The sequence below is a fragment of the Nelusetta ayraudi genome, unplaced genomic scaffold, assembly GCF_046127955.1.
Source record: "Nelusetta ayraudi isolate G7.1 ecotype Tasmania unplaced genomic scaffold, CSIRO-AGI_Nayr_v1 ptg000006l, whole genome shotgun sequence".
Taxonomy (NCBI): domain Eukaryota; kingdom Metazoa; phylum Chordata; class Actinopteri; order Tetraodontiformes; family Monacanthidae; genus Nelusetta; species Nelusetta ayraudi.
In genome coordinates, this window is record NW_027466056.1 from 482,544 (window position 1) to 500,000 (window position 17,457).

A 17,457-nucleotide genomic window follows, 5' to 3' on the forward strand; every position below is an offset into this window, starting at 1 on the left:
ACTCGATCGCAGTCAGCTGCGGATAACGGCAGTGAACGTTTGAGGTAAAAGAACTTACTTTCAGTTTGTGTACCGGTATGTTGTGCTTCATATCAGATCAGTCACGGCTTTGTGGTTCAGAGAATGATAGAAAAAAAAAATGGAATTGAAACTATGACGTATGTTCGGTGGCCTGCAGTTATCCTGAGACGCCTTCACATGTTGACCCTGTGATTATATAGCTATAGAAGTATGATGTAACTTTGATCAGTCACATTAAAGTCGTGGCTGTTCTGCACTGGCTCGCCACAATAATAATAATAACAATAACAATAATAATAATAATAATAATAATAATAATAATAATAATAATGATAATGAATAAATGAGGCTTTTATTCACATGCTACAAAGTCACAGTGAAACGTGTATAATACATGGAGCTCCTATTAGGTTTGGGCAAGTGTTCCCATAGACGCTACCATTAGCTAATGGAGGGGGGGCATTTGAATTTGGGCTCTAAGTAGCTACTTAAGCCTATTTCCATAAGCAATAGCTGAGCTCGCAGAACTGGAGGCCCCTTGCAGCTGCACTTGCTGCTTGTTACGTCACTGGCACTGAGTGTGAACACAAGAGTAATGGCAGTGCCACAAGATGGCGAGTCACACAAAGCACTCATCAGATTTGTCTATATTATCATTATTCAGGGCTGAGCCTCAGCGAAGTCTCGATTGTATTTTTATTATTATTATTGTTATTATTATTATTATTATTATTATTATTATTATTATTATTATTATTATCCATCCCTTCTGTATACCCTATAAGTGGATTACTTGTGACAGAATTTGTATCTTATAAAGATTTCAAAACTTAAAAGTAACATGGATGTGTTTCCAATGAAACTAGTTGAAAGCACAGATCATCATCATCATCATCATCTGTTTTTATTATTTATTTTATCAAGCAGCCATTAATGTCGTATTAGACTGGAAGGAAGTTGCATGTTGATCTCGTGATTTCTGCTTTAATTTGCAAAGTTTTAATAATTAATCTCTAAACATCGGTCTCAACCGCTGTCTGTCAAAGGTGTAATAATGAATAATCTACTCTGTTGGGTTGAAAGGTTTGTCAATGTGATTGTGATGGAGTCAGTGCCAGCCCTGAACCTCACCACACGTCACTGGATGTTTGTGTACAGATGTAGTGAGTAAAGGTAAAAAAAAAGAAAAATCCTCAATACTCTGTGCAGATACCTGGAAAATCAAAGTAAGTACAGTAACACAGTATTTGTACTTTGTTACTTCTCGACACATAGTAGAAATGTACATTTGAAAGAACAGACATTTTGACTACAGACCAAGTCTATCAATAGAAAAATGTGAACTTTCACTTGTTGATTCATTAGCTTGTGTTTTAAGCTTCTGTGCTATAAACAGAAAGGTCAGAGGACAAGATGACGTGCAGCTCCCAGGGAAACTGATTGACAGGTCTTTTGAATTTGCCCTGTTGATATCTGCTCTCTCGAATCATCAGCTGAACGTCTTCGTCGTCAAGAATACGGATGAGATCACCTTCGGGATCACGGTAGTTCAGGGCAATATCATCTACCTTGAAGACATCCCTAAAAAACAAACAAACAACACATTTTTGTCCATTACTTTTATGTGAGGAACAGAAAAAAATGATGACACGAGTGCTGATGTATAGTATTGACATACAAAACAACACCAAGGACTTGAGCCTTTTCTGAAATCCAAAATAAGACAAATGCTAAATTGCATGTTCATGTTTAAAGATGAACGTTTTTTCTCCAAGCTTGGGCCTGATTCGGTAACACTGTGAGATTGAGGGTGGGTTTTAGATTTAGGTGAACGTTTGACACTAAAACTCAATAGGTGTCCAACAGTGCACAGATGTATTTCCTATAATAGTTCAGATTCCTTACGGATCTGGAGCTATGTTGCTTGACCTACCTCATACGAGACAAGAGGTCGCTGTACGTTGGCTCGATGGAGAGGTCTTCTTGTACACAAATATCTCTAGAGAATGAAAAAAGACATCATCATGACTTCACTCAGCGCATTGGGCGCTGTTGTTATTTAGTTTGCCGCTTAACTATAAATACAACATTGGGAACTGCTCATCAGTCCGACCTCCCATTAGTCCGACAAATTGTGCATTGTTCCAACCTCCCATTAGGGTTGGGGTTGGGGTTAGGCTAGGGTTAGGGTTAGGGTTAGATTAGGGTTAGGGTTGGGGGGTTAGGCTAGGGTTAGGGTTAGATTAGGGTTGGGGTTAGGGTTAGGGTTGCGGGGTTAGGGTTAGATTAGGGTTAGGGTTGGGGGGTTAGGGGAAGTCGCACTAATGCCATGCTCCCATACAAAACATGGGGGGGCGATAATTGTTTTCACTTGCATGCATGAGACTTCTGATGTCTTTATTTTTTATAATTGTGTTTTTTTAAATCAAAAACATTCTTACAAAAAACACACACATGATACATCATCATTACCTTGTATCAACTCCAGAGCTGGTGAGCAGGAAGCAGTGCAAGCAGCTGTAGGTTGGTAATTCGCCTTCGGCCTCTGTGTCACTAGTTGGGAGGGGCTTAATGATCTTCACAAAGGACTGTGGGAATATACCAGTCTGATTGTTCACTGTGCCCTGAGAGAAGACAGAGGGTGTTGAAGCAGAGGGTGGAGGAGCCATGTTCAAGCAGGTCAAATGTCATTCTAAGCTCATGCTCGGTCAACTTGTATGATCTGATGATTGAGATAATAGAATATCAGAGTGCGCGGCTCCAGTCTGAACTAAATTATCCTACGAGGTGGACACACTGATACACTCCACACAGTCAGCTGACATGGCCGACTCAGAGACTGATGACGTTCACGTCTTTCTTTCACTAATCCACACATTGACACACTAATGGCTGGCTTCTGGCCGGCTGGGAGAAATGTGGGCTTCATTGTCTTAACCAAACCCTCAACAGAGGGATATTCTGGATTCAAACTGCAGTCCTTTGAATCCACGATGGCAGTTCCACAGTCATTGTGGAAGTCAGGCTGGTGGAGCGATCCCACAACACCAGGACCATGATTGAACCCCCAACCTCCTAGTGTGAGGCTGGACACTCTGAGTCGGTCCAGTGCAAATGACAGACTTTGGACCTTCACCACACAATCTACCTATCCTGTATGTTATCTTCACCCACGGAACAAAAACAATACTTCCTACTGGCATTGATGCAAAGTTGCAACTAAGAACAAATCAGTATTTTTGCAGTGTTGCGTAACATTTTATTATCAGCCTTTATTGTTAGCGTCTTAGATCTGGAGAAGCAGGGCAATGACGAGTGCGTGCCCTCCTCCTTCAAGTTGATTCTTCCTCTCCCACTACACCAGCTTCCACCTCCTCTCTCCAACTCTCTCTCTCTCTCTCTCTCTCTCTCTCTCTCTCTCACTCTCTCTCTGTCTTCATGTTCCAGCTTTATGCTCACTCTCTCGCTTCCTTTCCTTCTTTGTGACAAAGGGGAAAAAACCTCTGACAACTATTTGCTGACACCAATGTTTCCGTCCATTAGCGTTCATGATATGATTTGCATGTAGCGCCCGAAGAGTGCAATTATTTATACATTTAGCTCATTTTGTGTGTGTACAAATAAATAAACGTGACAAACAAATATGGTACATGGTAACTGGACTGCACTTATGCAGCCTTTCCAGCACCTTCACGGTACCTCGAAGCGCTTTACAGTGGCCTGTCATTCACCCATCCACTCACACGCCAACGGGTGTAAAATGTGTTTTTATACCCACAGGTTGTACAGTGCGTGCACTGCAAAGGTAAGGCAGCAGTGTGGCAGCAGTCACCTGCTGCTGCAGAGACAACGCCTCCTCTGGGAGTCTCTGCATCCTGTTCAGTCTGCAGTCGCTTACATCAAATGACCAGACAACTCACACTCGCAGCATTTTACAACATCCAACTGGCATTGGTTGGGACCTTTTTTTTTGTGTTGTCTATTTCTAGCTCTGCCTCTCTCTTTTGCTCTCTCTCTCTCTCTCTCTCTCTCTCTCTCTCCGCTTTCCCATCCCTCCCTCCCTTCCGCTGCCCTGCCATCGTTTTTTCTTCTGCGCTCACTCTCATCATCCTTTCTTTTCTCATCGTTTATATCACCATCCCACTCCACCTCCTGTACATCCCTCTCTTCCCTCCCCCTCGTTGCTCGTTCTCCTCCTACTGTCCCGCTCTACACATCCTCAACTTTTCATTTCACCCCACCTGCCCTCCCTACTATGCCGCTCTCTCTCCCCTCTCACTCTACCGCTGTTTCTCCGTTCTCACCTCAAGCCAGTCGGCGTTGATTCGCTGCAGCAGGAAGATCACGTCTCCCTTCTTCAGGTTCAGCTCCGCTTTGCCGTTGCCACGAAAGTCAAACATAGCCTAGGACACACACATAGAAACACACAGTTGAGCGAGCGCAAAGAGCGGCAGAGGAAACGGACGGACAGAGCGATAAGACGGTGAGAACAGACAGGTAAGACCGGCTTCTGCTGGGACAGATGATGTTATTTTTTTTATCAAAAGTATTATTTTATAGGTGATGATGATGAGGATGATGATGATGATGATGATGATGAGAAACTCTTAAGAGTAAGAGAAGTGTTTGGAGAATGAAAAGACTGAGGTCAGTCAAATGCCTTTGTGATATCGACGGAAAGAAACAACTTGGAAAAGTGAAGAGACTTGCGACCAAAGATGGGAAAACATATTCAGTTTTCAAGTAGTTCTGTTTGTGGGTTTCAGACGGAGAGAAACGCAGGAATGTTTAACTGTGTTGGCAGAACCTGTGTGAGTCACTGAACATGTTAGTAGAACTATAACAAATGCAATGAATAGTGCTTAGCTAGCATATCTTGAACTTAATATTTCCCTGATTTATGATGAAGATGATATGGGCGATATGCAATCACTGTGGTCACGCGAAGGTGCACGCAAAACAGAGGAACGGGATTTTGCAGCACAAGTGTGTGAAAGAGCTGAGTGTGAACCGATCAGTGATGAAAAGCAGGGCCTGGATGAGTGACCTGCTGACCGTGAACAGGTGACTTGACACTGGGGCCACCTCCACTGAAGACACTCACACACACACAGGGGCATTTCAGAGGTACACATTTAAAGATTTCTACGTTCATCTCACACAATGTTATCATTTAATCACTCAAATCTCGTGCTCATTTTAGCTGTAACGCAATCATATTTCGACACTCAGGAGCTCTGACCAGGTCAGGTCAGAAAAATAAAAGAAATAAAATAAAAGCAAAACAGTTTTGGTAGGAAAACTGAAGCGCCGTCAGATGATAAAATAACAAAAGAAGTGATACTACAAGGCCAAAAAAGAGTGAAAAATTGTTCAAGCAGTTGGCGAGAGGTGAAGAAGAGGGGGAGGAAACGTAGGTGGCGATAAGAATAGGACAAGTAAAGCAGAGGTGCAGCGATATGAAGGGTTGTTGTGTGAGTGAGTGGGTGAGTCAGTCAGTCAGTGAGACAGAAAGTGCATCAAACTTTGTCAAAAATGCAACAAATCTGTGCGCACAAAACTCTTTCTGAGAGGAAGGCTGATCTGCAAGAGAGCGCTGCAAAATCCACCGACACCAGCTCAGCCCTTCATGCATTAGACTCAACAATCCACTGACACCAGCTCAGCCCTTCGTGCATTACACTGAAGAATCCACTGACACCAGCTCAGCCCTTCATGCATTACACTCAACAATCCACCGACACCAGCTCAGCCCTTCATGCATTACACTCAACAATCCACCGACACCAGCTCAGCCCTTCATGCATTACACTGAAGAATCCACTGACACCAGCTCAGCCCTTCATGCATTACACTCAACAATCCACCGACACCAGCTCAGCCCTTCATGCATTGCACTCAACAATCCACTGACACCAGCTCAGCCCTTCATGCATTAGACTCAACAATCCACTGACACCAGCTCAGCCCTTCGTGCATTACACTGAAGAATCCACTGACACCAGCTCAGCCCTTCATGCATTACACTGAAGAATCCACTGACACCAGCTCAGCCCTTCATGCATTACACTGAAGAATCCACTGACACCAGCTCAGCCCTTCATGCATTACACTGAAGAATCCACTGACACCAGCTCAGCCCTTCATGCATTGCACTCAACAATCCACTGACACCAGCTCAACCCTTCGTGCATTACACTGAAGAATCCACCGACACCAGCTCAGCCCTTCGTGCATTACACTCAACAATTATAACTAAAACAACAATTTGGTTTCAAATTGTTGATTGCCCTTAGGGTGGCAAAACAAAGCCGGCGCTTTGGAAAACAACGTCATTAGCAAAAATAGGAAAACACACCAAACAAATGCTAACGCAAGCTAACATTGAGTGGGATGTCACCGTTACAGCCCTAAACTCGGAGGGACGACGTCTGTGACCAGGTCCGTTGGGCAGGTTCCGTCACCAGCTGCGTTTCCATCACCCCTAGAATTGCTCCAAACCTAAATATGGCCATAATAAAACCTGGCAATGGAAACAACTCCACTTGAAAAAATAAACTCTCAAATATGGCTCAAAGGTTTTGGCTTTCAAGAGGAGGTTTGTCACACGGATCCATATAGAGGAATATCGCTAAAGTGTCATGTGGCAAAAGTGGCATTGACAACGTCAGTGGACGTGACGTACGGGGGTCACATGACCAGTTCACTGACCAGAGAAAATGGCGCGTTATGATTGGACGGAGGAGGAGACGCAATATTTTTTTTTTTTACAAGTCACCAAAGAGAAAAATAGAACAAGCAGCAAACGCAATTCTTGCATAATCTCGCATGTTGAGATTGTACGAGAATTACGGTTGATGCTCGTCACACCATTCAATGGAAACACCTGCAAATCGCAATCATACGTTGTCAATAGTTTAGAAATATGGCTTTTATTTTGTGAAAAACTGCCATGGAAACGCAGCTGGTGACACTAAATCTGAGCGATCACACCGCTGATCTTTGAGGTAAGGCTCAGTTTCCTGTGTGGAAGGCTGGGGTTGAGTCCCATTGGCTGGAATTAGCAGCAGAACGACCCGGTTCAGGACCGTAGCCCTGCCTGAGCTCAAACTGCAGTCAAAGAGGTGAAATCAAGCGTTGTAGCTTTAACGCTAATGTCTGAATCAGCACTGCTGCGACCAATACCATGTTGGTATTTGGAGTCGTCGGCTAAGACGAGCTATTAATGATTGTTTGGGTGGAATGAAACCAGCTCTACTCTGCACTGCAGAGGCACCAGGCAGGACACACATCAGATCAAGAAGCACTCGCTCTGCTTCCAGAGGAAAAAAAACTGAAATAAATATTGAGTAGGCTGGCTGCTTCGTGAGTGGATAGCAATGTTTTAGGTTTGTGTGGGAGAGAGGGCGACAAAGAGAGAAAATAAAGCAACAACAGAGCAAACACAATTTTTTGGTTGGGATGACGAGGCGGTTGCAGTGGTCAGCACAGTCGCCTGGCAGCCAGCAGCTTGCAGGGCCTCTCATTTTCTCCCTGGTCTCTGTGGGTTCTCTCCCTGGGTTGTCTCCCTGGGTTCTCTCCCTGGGTTCTCCAGCTTCCCTCGCTGCACACTTAGAACTTCCTGGTACGGCAGAGTCAGGCATTTCTCACAAGACAGCAAACAGACAGGAAAACAGACACACCGGTGACACCCTCGCACCCCAGAGCTCGTCCTCAGCGTCGTCCAGGACACCCTGGTGGACACCCTGGTGGACACTCGAGTGAACCAGCGAGCGAGCGAGCGGCAGAGGAGCCGGGGAGCTGGGCTTCCTCGAAGAGAGTGTGTGGGCGATCGAGGGAGAGAGAGCCGCAGAGTGCTGTGTTTGGTAATATCTGGAATTAACCAGGAAACGTGTGTGTGTGTGTGTGTGTGTGTGTGTGTGTGTGTGCTGGGTACAAATGTCTTTCATTATTACTATTGCTATTATAATAGTGATAGTCTGTATATACCCCTGCACTCAGGGTGCCAGGGCTCTGCTGGGGCCACACACACACACACACACACACACACACACACACACACACACACACACACACACACACACACACACACACACACACACCTACGGAAAATTCAGAGTTTCCAATTCAGCTCACATGCAGGTCTTTGGAGTGTGGGAGGAAGCTGGAGAACCTGGAGAGAACCTGCAAACTACCACGCAGAAAGAGCCCAGGCAGGCCCAGAATTGAACCCACAACCTTGTTGCTGTGAGGGAGCAGCGCTGACCACTGCAACACACAGGTGGAGAGAGCCGAACTCCAGACACTGTGTCTTTGACTCAGAGTCGGTCGGCTGAACGTCACCTGATGGATGGATGACAGGTTTTACTCCATGAACCTGAAGGTCCGTCTGTCTGCTCCCTGGAACACCTTCACAACTTCACACTCCTGTTTTATCCCCAGTCAATATCAAGCCTTCTCAGTGCCGATCCAGAATCACTTTATGACGACAGCCTTGCAAGTCGACCCTGACTGACAGTTTAGTGTCAGTTCTAAATGCCTGTGGAGTTGAGCCTAAATAAAAGCAGGGTTCCAGTTTTCAGTTCCGGCGCGTGCCCCGCAAACTACCAAACAAACAACAGTCAAACTACGGCATTTACTCACTCAGCAGGTGTTTCCCACCTCGCTCTCTCTCTGTGTTGCTACTGAGCAGTGTTTCCCCCTCAACAAGAGGTACAAATTCACAAGATCTCTTCATTCTGGAGGGCTTGAGTACGCTGCGGACTTCCTCTCACAGTTTCCATGGCGACTCGTAGCATCGGCGCTTCATTAATGTGAGCTTTTTATAGTCGCGCGTGTAAGACAGGGTAAACAAACGTAGGACCGGATCCTCAAAGCAGGCAGAGCAGCAGCAGCAAGCAAAAGACGTGTTAGGTGACGCCAACCAAGGTCTTGACCCCCCATGACACGCAGGTGCAGCGGCCTGCAGAAATGCACCTGGCACCTGGGTCCGGGTCGCGGTGCAGTCGAAGAACACTTAAAAAAAATCAAAACACCTTGACAGCTGTTTGCCAAAGTGTGTGTGTGTGTGTGTGTGTGTGTGTGTGTGTGTGTGTATTTTGCACAATGAAACATTTTATGTCTGATTTTTTTTCCCTTTAAAGTTCTAGTGTGTAAAATTTGGCTTGATTTATATCGGTAAAAGCTTCATCTACCGCCCCTAAATACATTAATCAAAGTGTATAATTGCAGTACAATCAAGTCATTTGATTTTCCCACCCTTAAGAACGGTTCTCATATATACAAGAATGTCTTGCTCCCAGTTAGCCGCCATCTTTCTAAGGAAGCCTGGTGTGGACAATCCAGCCTGCTTTAAATAAAAGAGGTATCCAGGTTTGGGTGCTCAGGCCACCGTAGTTCACTGGCGAGCTCAGGAGGGGAGGAGGAGGGAGAGTGAAAGACCACTTGATGTCGCTGTTTGCCCTCGAGTCAGTGACGTCGACCGTCAGTTCAGTCAGCGCTGACCACAGCTTGAGGCTAAACAGTAACGCACTAACCTCAACTGCACACATTAAATAGTACACACAAGCGATGCTTGCTTAGGATTTGGGGATTGAAGCGACGATCAGCGTCAGCGTCTACACCAACGCCAATAAGACTGTCTGTCAAACTGGGTCCAGGAGGTCTTTGTGTACAAGGCGCTGTCTCTAATGCTGCATATTTACATAGAAGAGGGTCAGGTTGGGCAAGATGTATGCAAAAGATGAATTGAAATCAGCCGTGTCGCTGCCGGTGCCTTACTGCATTTTCTACTGCAATCTTCACATGCGTTCTGTTGCGCTGGTGTTCCTGCCGCAAAAGCCAGGCAATTGCTTTGTGGATCATTTCCAGCCTGGACAACAACAACAACATGCCTTAACTGAAGTGAGAAAGCCAATGACGGGAAGAGGTGACACAAAAGTGTCTCTGTTCAGTACGCTTGGCCAGAGTCAGATCTTTGAGAGCAGTGTTCGCCGGTGACACATAACTGAGTGTGAACAAAGTGAACACAGTGTGAATTCCTTTTGATCGTCGTGACTCATGAAAGTACGACGCTGCGACATATTTGAGGTCATGAATTCAAGACAGAGCCTTTTTTCCACCGGCGACTTGATCAAGGACGTTGAGTTGAGAGTCTCCACTGCAGATAATTGCATTCCAGAAATGTATTTTACAGACACTCAAACCCAAAACTAATTTTTTAGTTGAAGATCAGCATTTGTAATTGTGAGGGTGTACGTGCGTGTGTTGTAACTAAAGCAAACAACGTTAAGCTACAATACATACCTCAGCCCTGGGAGAGGAGAACAGGTCCATCTTTGGTTTGACCGTCTTCCTGAAAGAGGATTGGCAGAAAGCAGAGGGCGTCTGTTGTTACAGAGGGTGAAGATGAGGTCTGTCAATCACTCCCTCAAGTCCAAACCTTTCTTCTGACACATCTTGTGAGTCACTTTTCAGGGGAATTGAAACAGCGTGAAATGATTCACCAGGCAGGTCAGGCAGGAAATCAGGCATTTCCAATTTAACTTGGAAACAAACTCTCCTGGAATTGCTCCAAACCTAGATATGGCAATAATAAAAAAAACTCTCATGAGGTGGTTTTTTCACACGCATCCATATGGAGGAATATCGCTCAAGTGTCATGGAAACCCTTCTTTGGCATTTACATTGACGTACGTGGTCACGTGACCAGTTCACTGACCAGTGAAAAATGGCGCGTTATGATTGGACGGAATATTTTTTTTTTTTACAAGTAATCAAAGAGAAAAAGTAACAACCATTCTTGACAGCAAACTAACGTAAAAAACGTGATTCTCGTACATCTTGCGGGGCAAGATTTTTATGAGAATTACGGATTCACACCATTCAATGGAAACGCCTGCAAATCGCAATTGTACTTTTTCTCGACATTTTTCGAAAATATCGCTTTTATCTTGCGATAAACTGTCCTGGAAACGCAGCTAGTGAAATGACAGTTTTCTCTTTGAGTACCACAACACATTGGCAACGCAACATCTTAGATGACAACCTTTTAAGAAAGTTCTCGTCAGAGGGAAAATACGTTTCTGACTTCGGACGAATGACGCTGGAGAATCGGCCGTCTAGTTTGTATGTTTGCCGACTTCAAAAAACCAGGGCACTGCTCGAAAGTACCGTTGTACTGTTGCTCGCTATCCTCCAACCACTTTTCTTGTCTTGTATTTTTTATTATTGATACAATTGTTGTGCTGTAACCCCCCCTTACGTCATTGCAGTAACTTCTGTCTGCATCCTTAAACAAAGGAGGAAGTAACCAGAGTTCAGTTTTGCGTAATTTCCCACTGAGGTCAAGTTCCCCCTCACCAGACTCAGTCGGCCCCAACAGATATGAACCAATCAGAATTCTCAGAAGCCACTGAAAGGAAGAACTTGACTATGTTTAGCTTTCCCTCAATAACAACGTGTCCATTGTTCTTTTTAAACACACATTTAGGAGCGTGGTATTCAACAATGAGGTGTAGTGAGGTAACTGTGTAATCTGCATGCTCATTCTAGAAACCATATTTATAAATCTTGTGCATTGTGGCTCTTATTCAGTTTTATGCAGCACTCATTCTGCATAAAACTGAAGCTTCTGTTTTGAGCACCATATCCTCTAGTTAACATATTGAAGTGATGCTTTGATTTGGCTCCTGGTGTATGGAAATGAAAGTGACGAATCAATATAAAGACTTGATATTAAAAAAATAAAATAATTGATTTTTCCTACATGTCAGCCATCCAAACTGTAGGATTTTTTATTCATTCCTAATAGTGTAGCTTCACGCTTCACCATTCAAACTTGACTATGATATTTAGTCAATTGCCCAGTCTCGGTTAATGTTGCCGGCTTCACTCTTCCCCACTACTGATGTGCGTTGTGTGCAGGTTGGTTGAGGGGCTCACACTTTGCGGGTGGGCGGGCGGAGACGCCTGAGGGCTCGAGGCTGCTGTTGGCTGTCCTGGTCCGTCTGGTAGAAAAACATCCGCAGAGCTTCATCCAGCAAAAGCCACGTTGGGAGACCCAGCAACCTCTTGGAGAGAGAAGACGCAAGTCAGGAGGGAGGGGTCCGACACCGCAGAGACCCGTGGGGACGAGGACAGCGCAGACACGGTTGGGGCAACATGGGAGGTGGCCGCGTGGAAGAGAACAGAGAGAAGCGTCGTCGCAAATTTTAAAGCAAGATGATGAAAATGGTGAAGAAAAAATCAGATGGATTCCAAGTCCAGGGCGAGCAAAGGCGAGGGAGTGTGGCAACGTGAGAACCTCGTAGGTTGTGTGGGGGGGGAGAAAGAGCTAAGCTGAAAAGAGAAGTGAGTGAGTGGGAGAGAGAGGGAGAGGGAGAGAGAACCTGATCGCGTTTTTAGCAGTAAAGCAACAGCGAAACATGTCAAAAGTCCCACAACTACAGTCGGTTAGACGTGATGTGGGCACAGGGCAGAGCAAAGAGAAGAGCAGAGCAACGCCTACATGTTGAGCTGGATGTGCAAACTAGTGCTGAATTTTTCGAGTCAGTGCTTATCCACCCACAGACGAGTTCAATACACTGATTTGTGGGCTCCCTTGGTGTAGCAAGCAATCAAACAGCAAACAGCAAATCCAATCTAATTGCATGTAGTCGAGTGCGAGTGTGTGTGTTACCTTCATGTATGTGTTCAGCTCGGGGATCCTTCCCTCTGCAATGTCCCTCTTGTTTCCAATGAAAATCTTCCCTAAACACAAGAAGGTGGAATGAACTGAGTGTGTGGTTTGTGTAAAGGTATTGAAGAATTGATATTCTTTGAGAAATGAACGTGTTCAACACTGCATCACACTGCGCTCCAAGGCCAGTGTTCATTTTGTTGATGAAAAATTTTCGTCATAGGCATCCTGACTAAAACCAGACGGTGACTAAATAAAAATGAATCGACAAGGACGAAGACGATGACGAGGTGCGTCGGCATTTTAAAACCGGAGGAAAACGTCTGCCAGACACGACATCCAATCAGAGCTCATTTCACTCGTGGCAGGAAGAGACGAGTTAGAGAGTGGTGGGAGGAGTTGAGAAGAAAACCAAATCAGAGCAACGTGGTCAGGAAGTGAGGTTGTACGTCCACTGAGATGATTTGATGATCTGGTCCAGACTAGCTTGAGACCAAAGGTCAACACCCCGGGGGGAGGAAGAGGCCGCTGGACATTTGGACGCACTTTTGATTTGATATGAAGGAAAATGTAGGTAAAAACTGTGGAGGGAAGATATCAGCAATTGACTGAATCAGCTGTGATTTTAGTCGACTAAAACGATTATGATATTTAGTCGACTAAAACTACAACAATTTAGATGATTAAATTATGACTAAAACTAAACATTTCAGTCAGAAGACTAAAACTAAATCACATTTTGCTGAACACTGAACCAGTTGTGGCCTGGAAGGGGGCGGCGGATTCTGTTGATTTCACAGTGATTTGATCAAACCGACTTACAAATCTTGTGAACAGAAAGTCTTTAAACCTGATGAGATTTTGCCACCATCTGAAAATGCCACTGATTCAAGAAAAATGGGAAAAGGTTCTGAACAAATCTCAATCTATTCTAATCCTACGCCCATGGAAAGTTGCACAGTGGGGTTTCAGTCAAAACTCATCAAGTCGCTCCTTCGTTGCATTTTCAGGAATTTGCACCTCAGTGGATCTAAAGTACCAAACAAAGTCAACCGGCTCTCGTTTTGGAAGGATTTCCACGTTCGTACATACATTTTTTTTCTCATTTGAATCTCTGTATGCAATCAAATGAGATCAACGTTGACGTGCTCACCTGGAAGAGAGGGCAAGATGCAGGTGTTGGGACCAGGTCGCTGCGGATCTTCAGGGGAATATTTGGACTCAATGATCTGGTGGAGGTTGAAAAATTCCCTGTACCTCCTGTAGATCAAATACTTGCTCCCTCCTTTAGTCTTCACCTCAATGACGAACCTCTGAGAGAGGGACAGAGAGAGGCAGAGAGAGAGGGAGAGAGAGGGGGGGGGAGGGAGAGAGAGAGAGAGAGGGAGAGAGAGAGAAAGGGAGGGAGAGGGAGAGAGAGAGAGAGAGAGAGTGAGAGGGAGAGAGAGAGAGGGAGAGGGAGTGAGAGCGAGAGAGAGAGGGAGTGAGAGGGAGAAAGAGAAAGAGGGAGTGAGAGAGAGAGTGAGAGAGAGAGGGAGAGAGAGAAAGAGAGAGAGGGAGTGAGAGAGAGAGAGGGAGTGAGAGCGAGAGAGAGAGAGGGAGAGGGAGTGAGAGCGAGAGAGAGAGGGAGTGAGAGGGAGAAAGAGAAAGAGGGAGTGAGAGAGAGAGTGAGAGAGAGAGGGAGAGAGAGAAAGAGAGAGAGGGAGTGAGAGAGAGAGGGAGAGAAAGAGAGGAGAGAGGGAGTGAGAGAGAGAGGGAGAGAGAGAAAGAGAGAGAGAAAGAGAGGGAGTGAGAGAGTGAGAGAGAGAAAGAGACAGAGGGAGAGAGAGAGAGAGGGAGGGAGGGAGGGAGAGACTTGAAGCTGCTTTTATAAAAACTCTTTTTCCTTTGGAAAATTAGAAAAAACCAACTTACAAAGTAATCAATGAAACCTTTCTTCTCCTCAATGTCAGCGATGATGGCGCTGATCGGGACATTGTGAGGCAGCTGATCAAAGTCACTGGGGGAAAGATAATAACACAGTAGAATTAGGCAAGGGCTTCACCTTGACTTCCAGAACTGTGTGTAGGGAAGGTTTATACTGTATGTAGGTTTCTACAGACATAAACCCTGCGAGAGCAGAGCTGCTCCTTTCAGTTAGGAAAGACAAAGGAAAGAAGATGGATTGATTGTGAGTGTGAGTGAGAGTGAGAGGAGCTCTGGGCTGAGAGAAGGTGGAAGTCTGTCACAGCTGCAGCGACTTACTTCCAACTGTAACGCACCAAAGGCCACTGCGGCTGCACAGTGCGCATGCTCGGCAGTCGGCTCTTTATACTTACTTATGATTTATATTTCAATTTTATTTCTAAACATATTCTTCAACTGCTTTTCATTTTCTGTAATAAATATATAAAGACGTCTTGTGATTTTTAACTTTTTATTTATTAAACCAAAAAAACGTATTGATATTGATACCCATAGCGATATTGCAATATCAACCCCCAAAAAATATTGATTATTGTATTGAATTGGAAAAACATATCATTGGCCATCACTAATGGTGGTGCGGCAGTTGGAACCGTGAGGTGTAGCAACGTCGTCTGGTGTGTTTGCGCTGTGCAACACTTACGACACATTGCAAAAAAAAAAAGAACTGAACCAAAACTAAGAAGGACCTGTTTTTTGGGGGGTTTTTTTGAATGCGTGAATGGGTTGAGAGTTGCAAGATCATTCATTTGTCAATATTCCAAAGAAGACAGGGTTTATTTTCACAAGGTTTTCTGCTCCCCATTCTGTCAGAATATGGTTGACATTTGCCAACACTGCTTGTGAAAATCATTGTTTCTCATTTTCGCATCAGAGTATTTCTTGATTACAGCTACATTTGTCTTCTGGTTGTAATCTGACACCAACCACAGGCTGCGCCACTTGGCTCTTTGTGGAGGCCACATCATACAACCTGCCAGTGTGACCATGTGATAAACCAGGTTCTGGGTCACTTCTCAGGTGAAGCTTCACTGAACTCCACCTTTTGAAATCCCTCTGCCCAGCACATAGCTTCTAAACATACATGTTTTTTTATTGAAAACGATAGTGGTAAATTGTTATTTAATGTCTGTCGTAAGGCCATATTGAGTTGTATGGCATTTTGTTGTTGCAAATTCCTCTTTACGGCTATCTTCAAGACGAGGTTCATTTCATCAACTAGCCAGCAACAAAGCACAAGAGCCGACTATCGTCATCTGCATAGAACATGACTTCGTTTAGTAGACAGCATAGGCGGGAATAACATAAGTCCAATTTTTATTATTATCTTAAATGGGAAAAAACAACAGCTGAATCCATACGTGCACTAGGAATGATGAGGTACTCACCTCTCCTTTCTCAACTGCTGGGGCAGCGCCATGGTCCTGCAGACACGTGAACAGCAGACGGACAGACAGATATGGATTTGATGTGAGAGGAGAAGCAGCTTCTGACAGCAGTCGCTCAGCCGAGCCAACTGACGAACTGAAGGAAGTGGCCTCACTTCCACTTTTGACTTCCGCAAAACCAACAGATGTTGCCCGTCATTGTTTAAAATGGGGAGTTTCGAAATAACGAAATAAATAAACTCTACTCTAAATAAACAAATATTGATTAATTAATTAATTAATTAATTAATTTATTAGTAATTAGTTTGTTATTAATAATTCATTAATTGTTATTATGTAATATGATGTCATTTTTGCATGTTTCATTCCAAAAAAAAGCCCCTCCCCTTGCCCCCCAGTCTAGTTCTCGTCACGTCAGGTGTGACTTACTTGTTAATCATAGTTGGTGTTGCAGGCAAAGTTACTTTTCATTGTGTTGTGTTGTGTTTTTTCAAGTAGCTCGAGTCCATTTATTTGCAGCGCTGTGTCGATGAGGCCAGTGAGGTTTTCTGAGAAGTACTTGGCAGAACCTCACTTTCCTCTCCTCTATTTAAAATATATATATATATGTTGTTATATAACATAAATCATATAACAACATAAAAATGCATTTCATAACAAAACACTCTGAGTTCGACTGAAACTAAAACTTTTTGTTCTGAAGAAAAAATGTGTATGAAATAAAAGATTGAAGACTGTAAGTGCCTCATAGTGGTTGTTTTATAATGCATCAGCATATAATGTTGACTATACTGCTCACGGTCTTGACTTGATTGGACTTGTGGAATAATGAGTGGAATGAAAACAGAAGTTCAGGATTTGTCAGCTTCCATTACTCAAACTGCTTTCCCTTTCTGTCCCTTTTTCTCAGCAGACAAAATGTCGATGACTGATCTGTTGAAAGCGGAGGAGATCAAAAAAGCTCTCCAAGCCTTTGCAGGTGCGTAAGAGTCAACCTGGTGCTGACAGAAAGGAGATGGCACAGTGCTAGAGTAACGTTACTGCATTCCAAGGTCATCCAGGGTCGGCGCTGCAGGGCAGCGAAGCCCAGACTGCTTCCCCCCAACCAAGTCTCTCCCAGGTCCTAGTGCCTGATTCAGGCCCAAGGCACTGGACATGATTTAGTTTGCTCACCAATGACCAAGCTCGTTTCCTAAGGGGGTACAATGAGGGTTGCGACTGTCTCGTGGGCACAAGCAGATACAGGCGTTTCTGACAGAATGCAAAATATTGGACAGAGAAGATGCCAATAGATTATTTGCTATGACTGACTGGGGCAAATTTATTTGTGACTGAGCCCCAGTCACAAATAAAAAAGGGTGAAAAAAAAAAAACGAGAAAAAAAAACCCAGTACAAATCTGCTC

At 44.4% G+C, this 17,457-nt stretch overlaps 2 protein-coding genes across 7 annotated transcripts in view; one reads left to right on the forward strand and one right to left on the reverse strand.

Annotated features, from left to right (window-relative positions):
- Window positions 1-903: 903 nt before the first annotated feature.
- On the reverse strand, window positions 904-16,214 carry ncf4 (neutrophil cytosolic factor 4). The gene is made up of 10 exons (XM_076012900.1): window positions 16,054-16,214; window positions 14,615-14,699; window positions 13,854-14,013; window positions 12,701-12,771; window positions 11,965-12,092; window positions 10,327-10,375; window positions 4,326-4,424; window positions 2,494-2,645; window positions 1,955-2,020; window positions 904-1,602 (listed from the first exon to the last, which is right to left on the reverse strand). The coding sequence occupies exons 1-10, from the start codon at window positions 16,083-16,085 to the stop codon at window positions 1,395-1,397; spliced, it is 1,050 nt and encodes a 349-aa protein (XP_075869015.1). The 5' UTR covers window positions 16,086-16,214; the 3' UTR covers window positions 904-1,394.
- pvalb7 (parvalbumin 7) overlaps window positions 4,365-17,457 on the forward strand; it is a 15,126-nt gene continuing 2,033 nt past the window's right edge. Inside the window, exons 1-2 of one of the 6 annotated variants that reach the window (XM_076012949.1) lie at window positions 4,365-4,504; window positions 16,964-17,032. In XM_076012949.1, coding sequence (XP_075869064.1) covers window positions 16,972-17,032 — 61 coding nt within the window. In that variant the 5' untranslated portion in view covers window positions 4,365-4,504; window positions 16,964-16,971. Of the gene's footprint in view, window positions 5,149-12,046; window positions 12,173-16,963; window positions 17,033-17,457 lie in introns of those variants that run through there. The other 5 variants (XM_076012924.1, XM_076012930.1, XM_076012957.1 and 2 more) reach the window with 5 other exon arrangements.

Excerpts from the sequence above, each read along its gene's own strand:
- ncf4 (XM_076012900.1), bottom strand. The coding sequence starts at position 16,085 with ATGGCGCTGCCCCAGCAGTTGAGAAAGGAGAG. Across the intron at positions 4,425-10,326 it reads TCTCCTCTCCCAGGGCTGAG|GCTATGTTTGACTTTCGTGG; the intron begins GTATGTATTGTA and ends TGTGTGTCCTAG. Across the intron at positions 2,021-2,493 it reads AGCTCTGGAGTTGATACAAG|AGATATTTGTGTACAAGAAG; the intron begins GTAATGATGATG and ends TTCATTCTCTAG.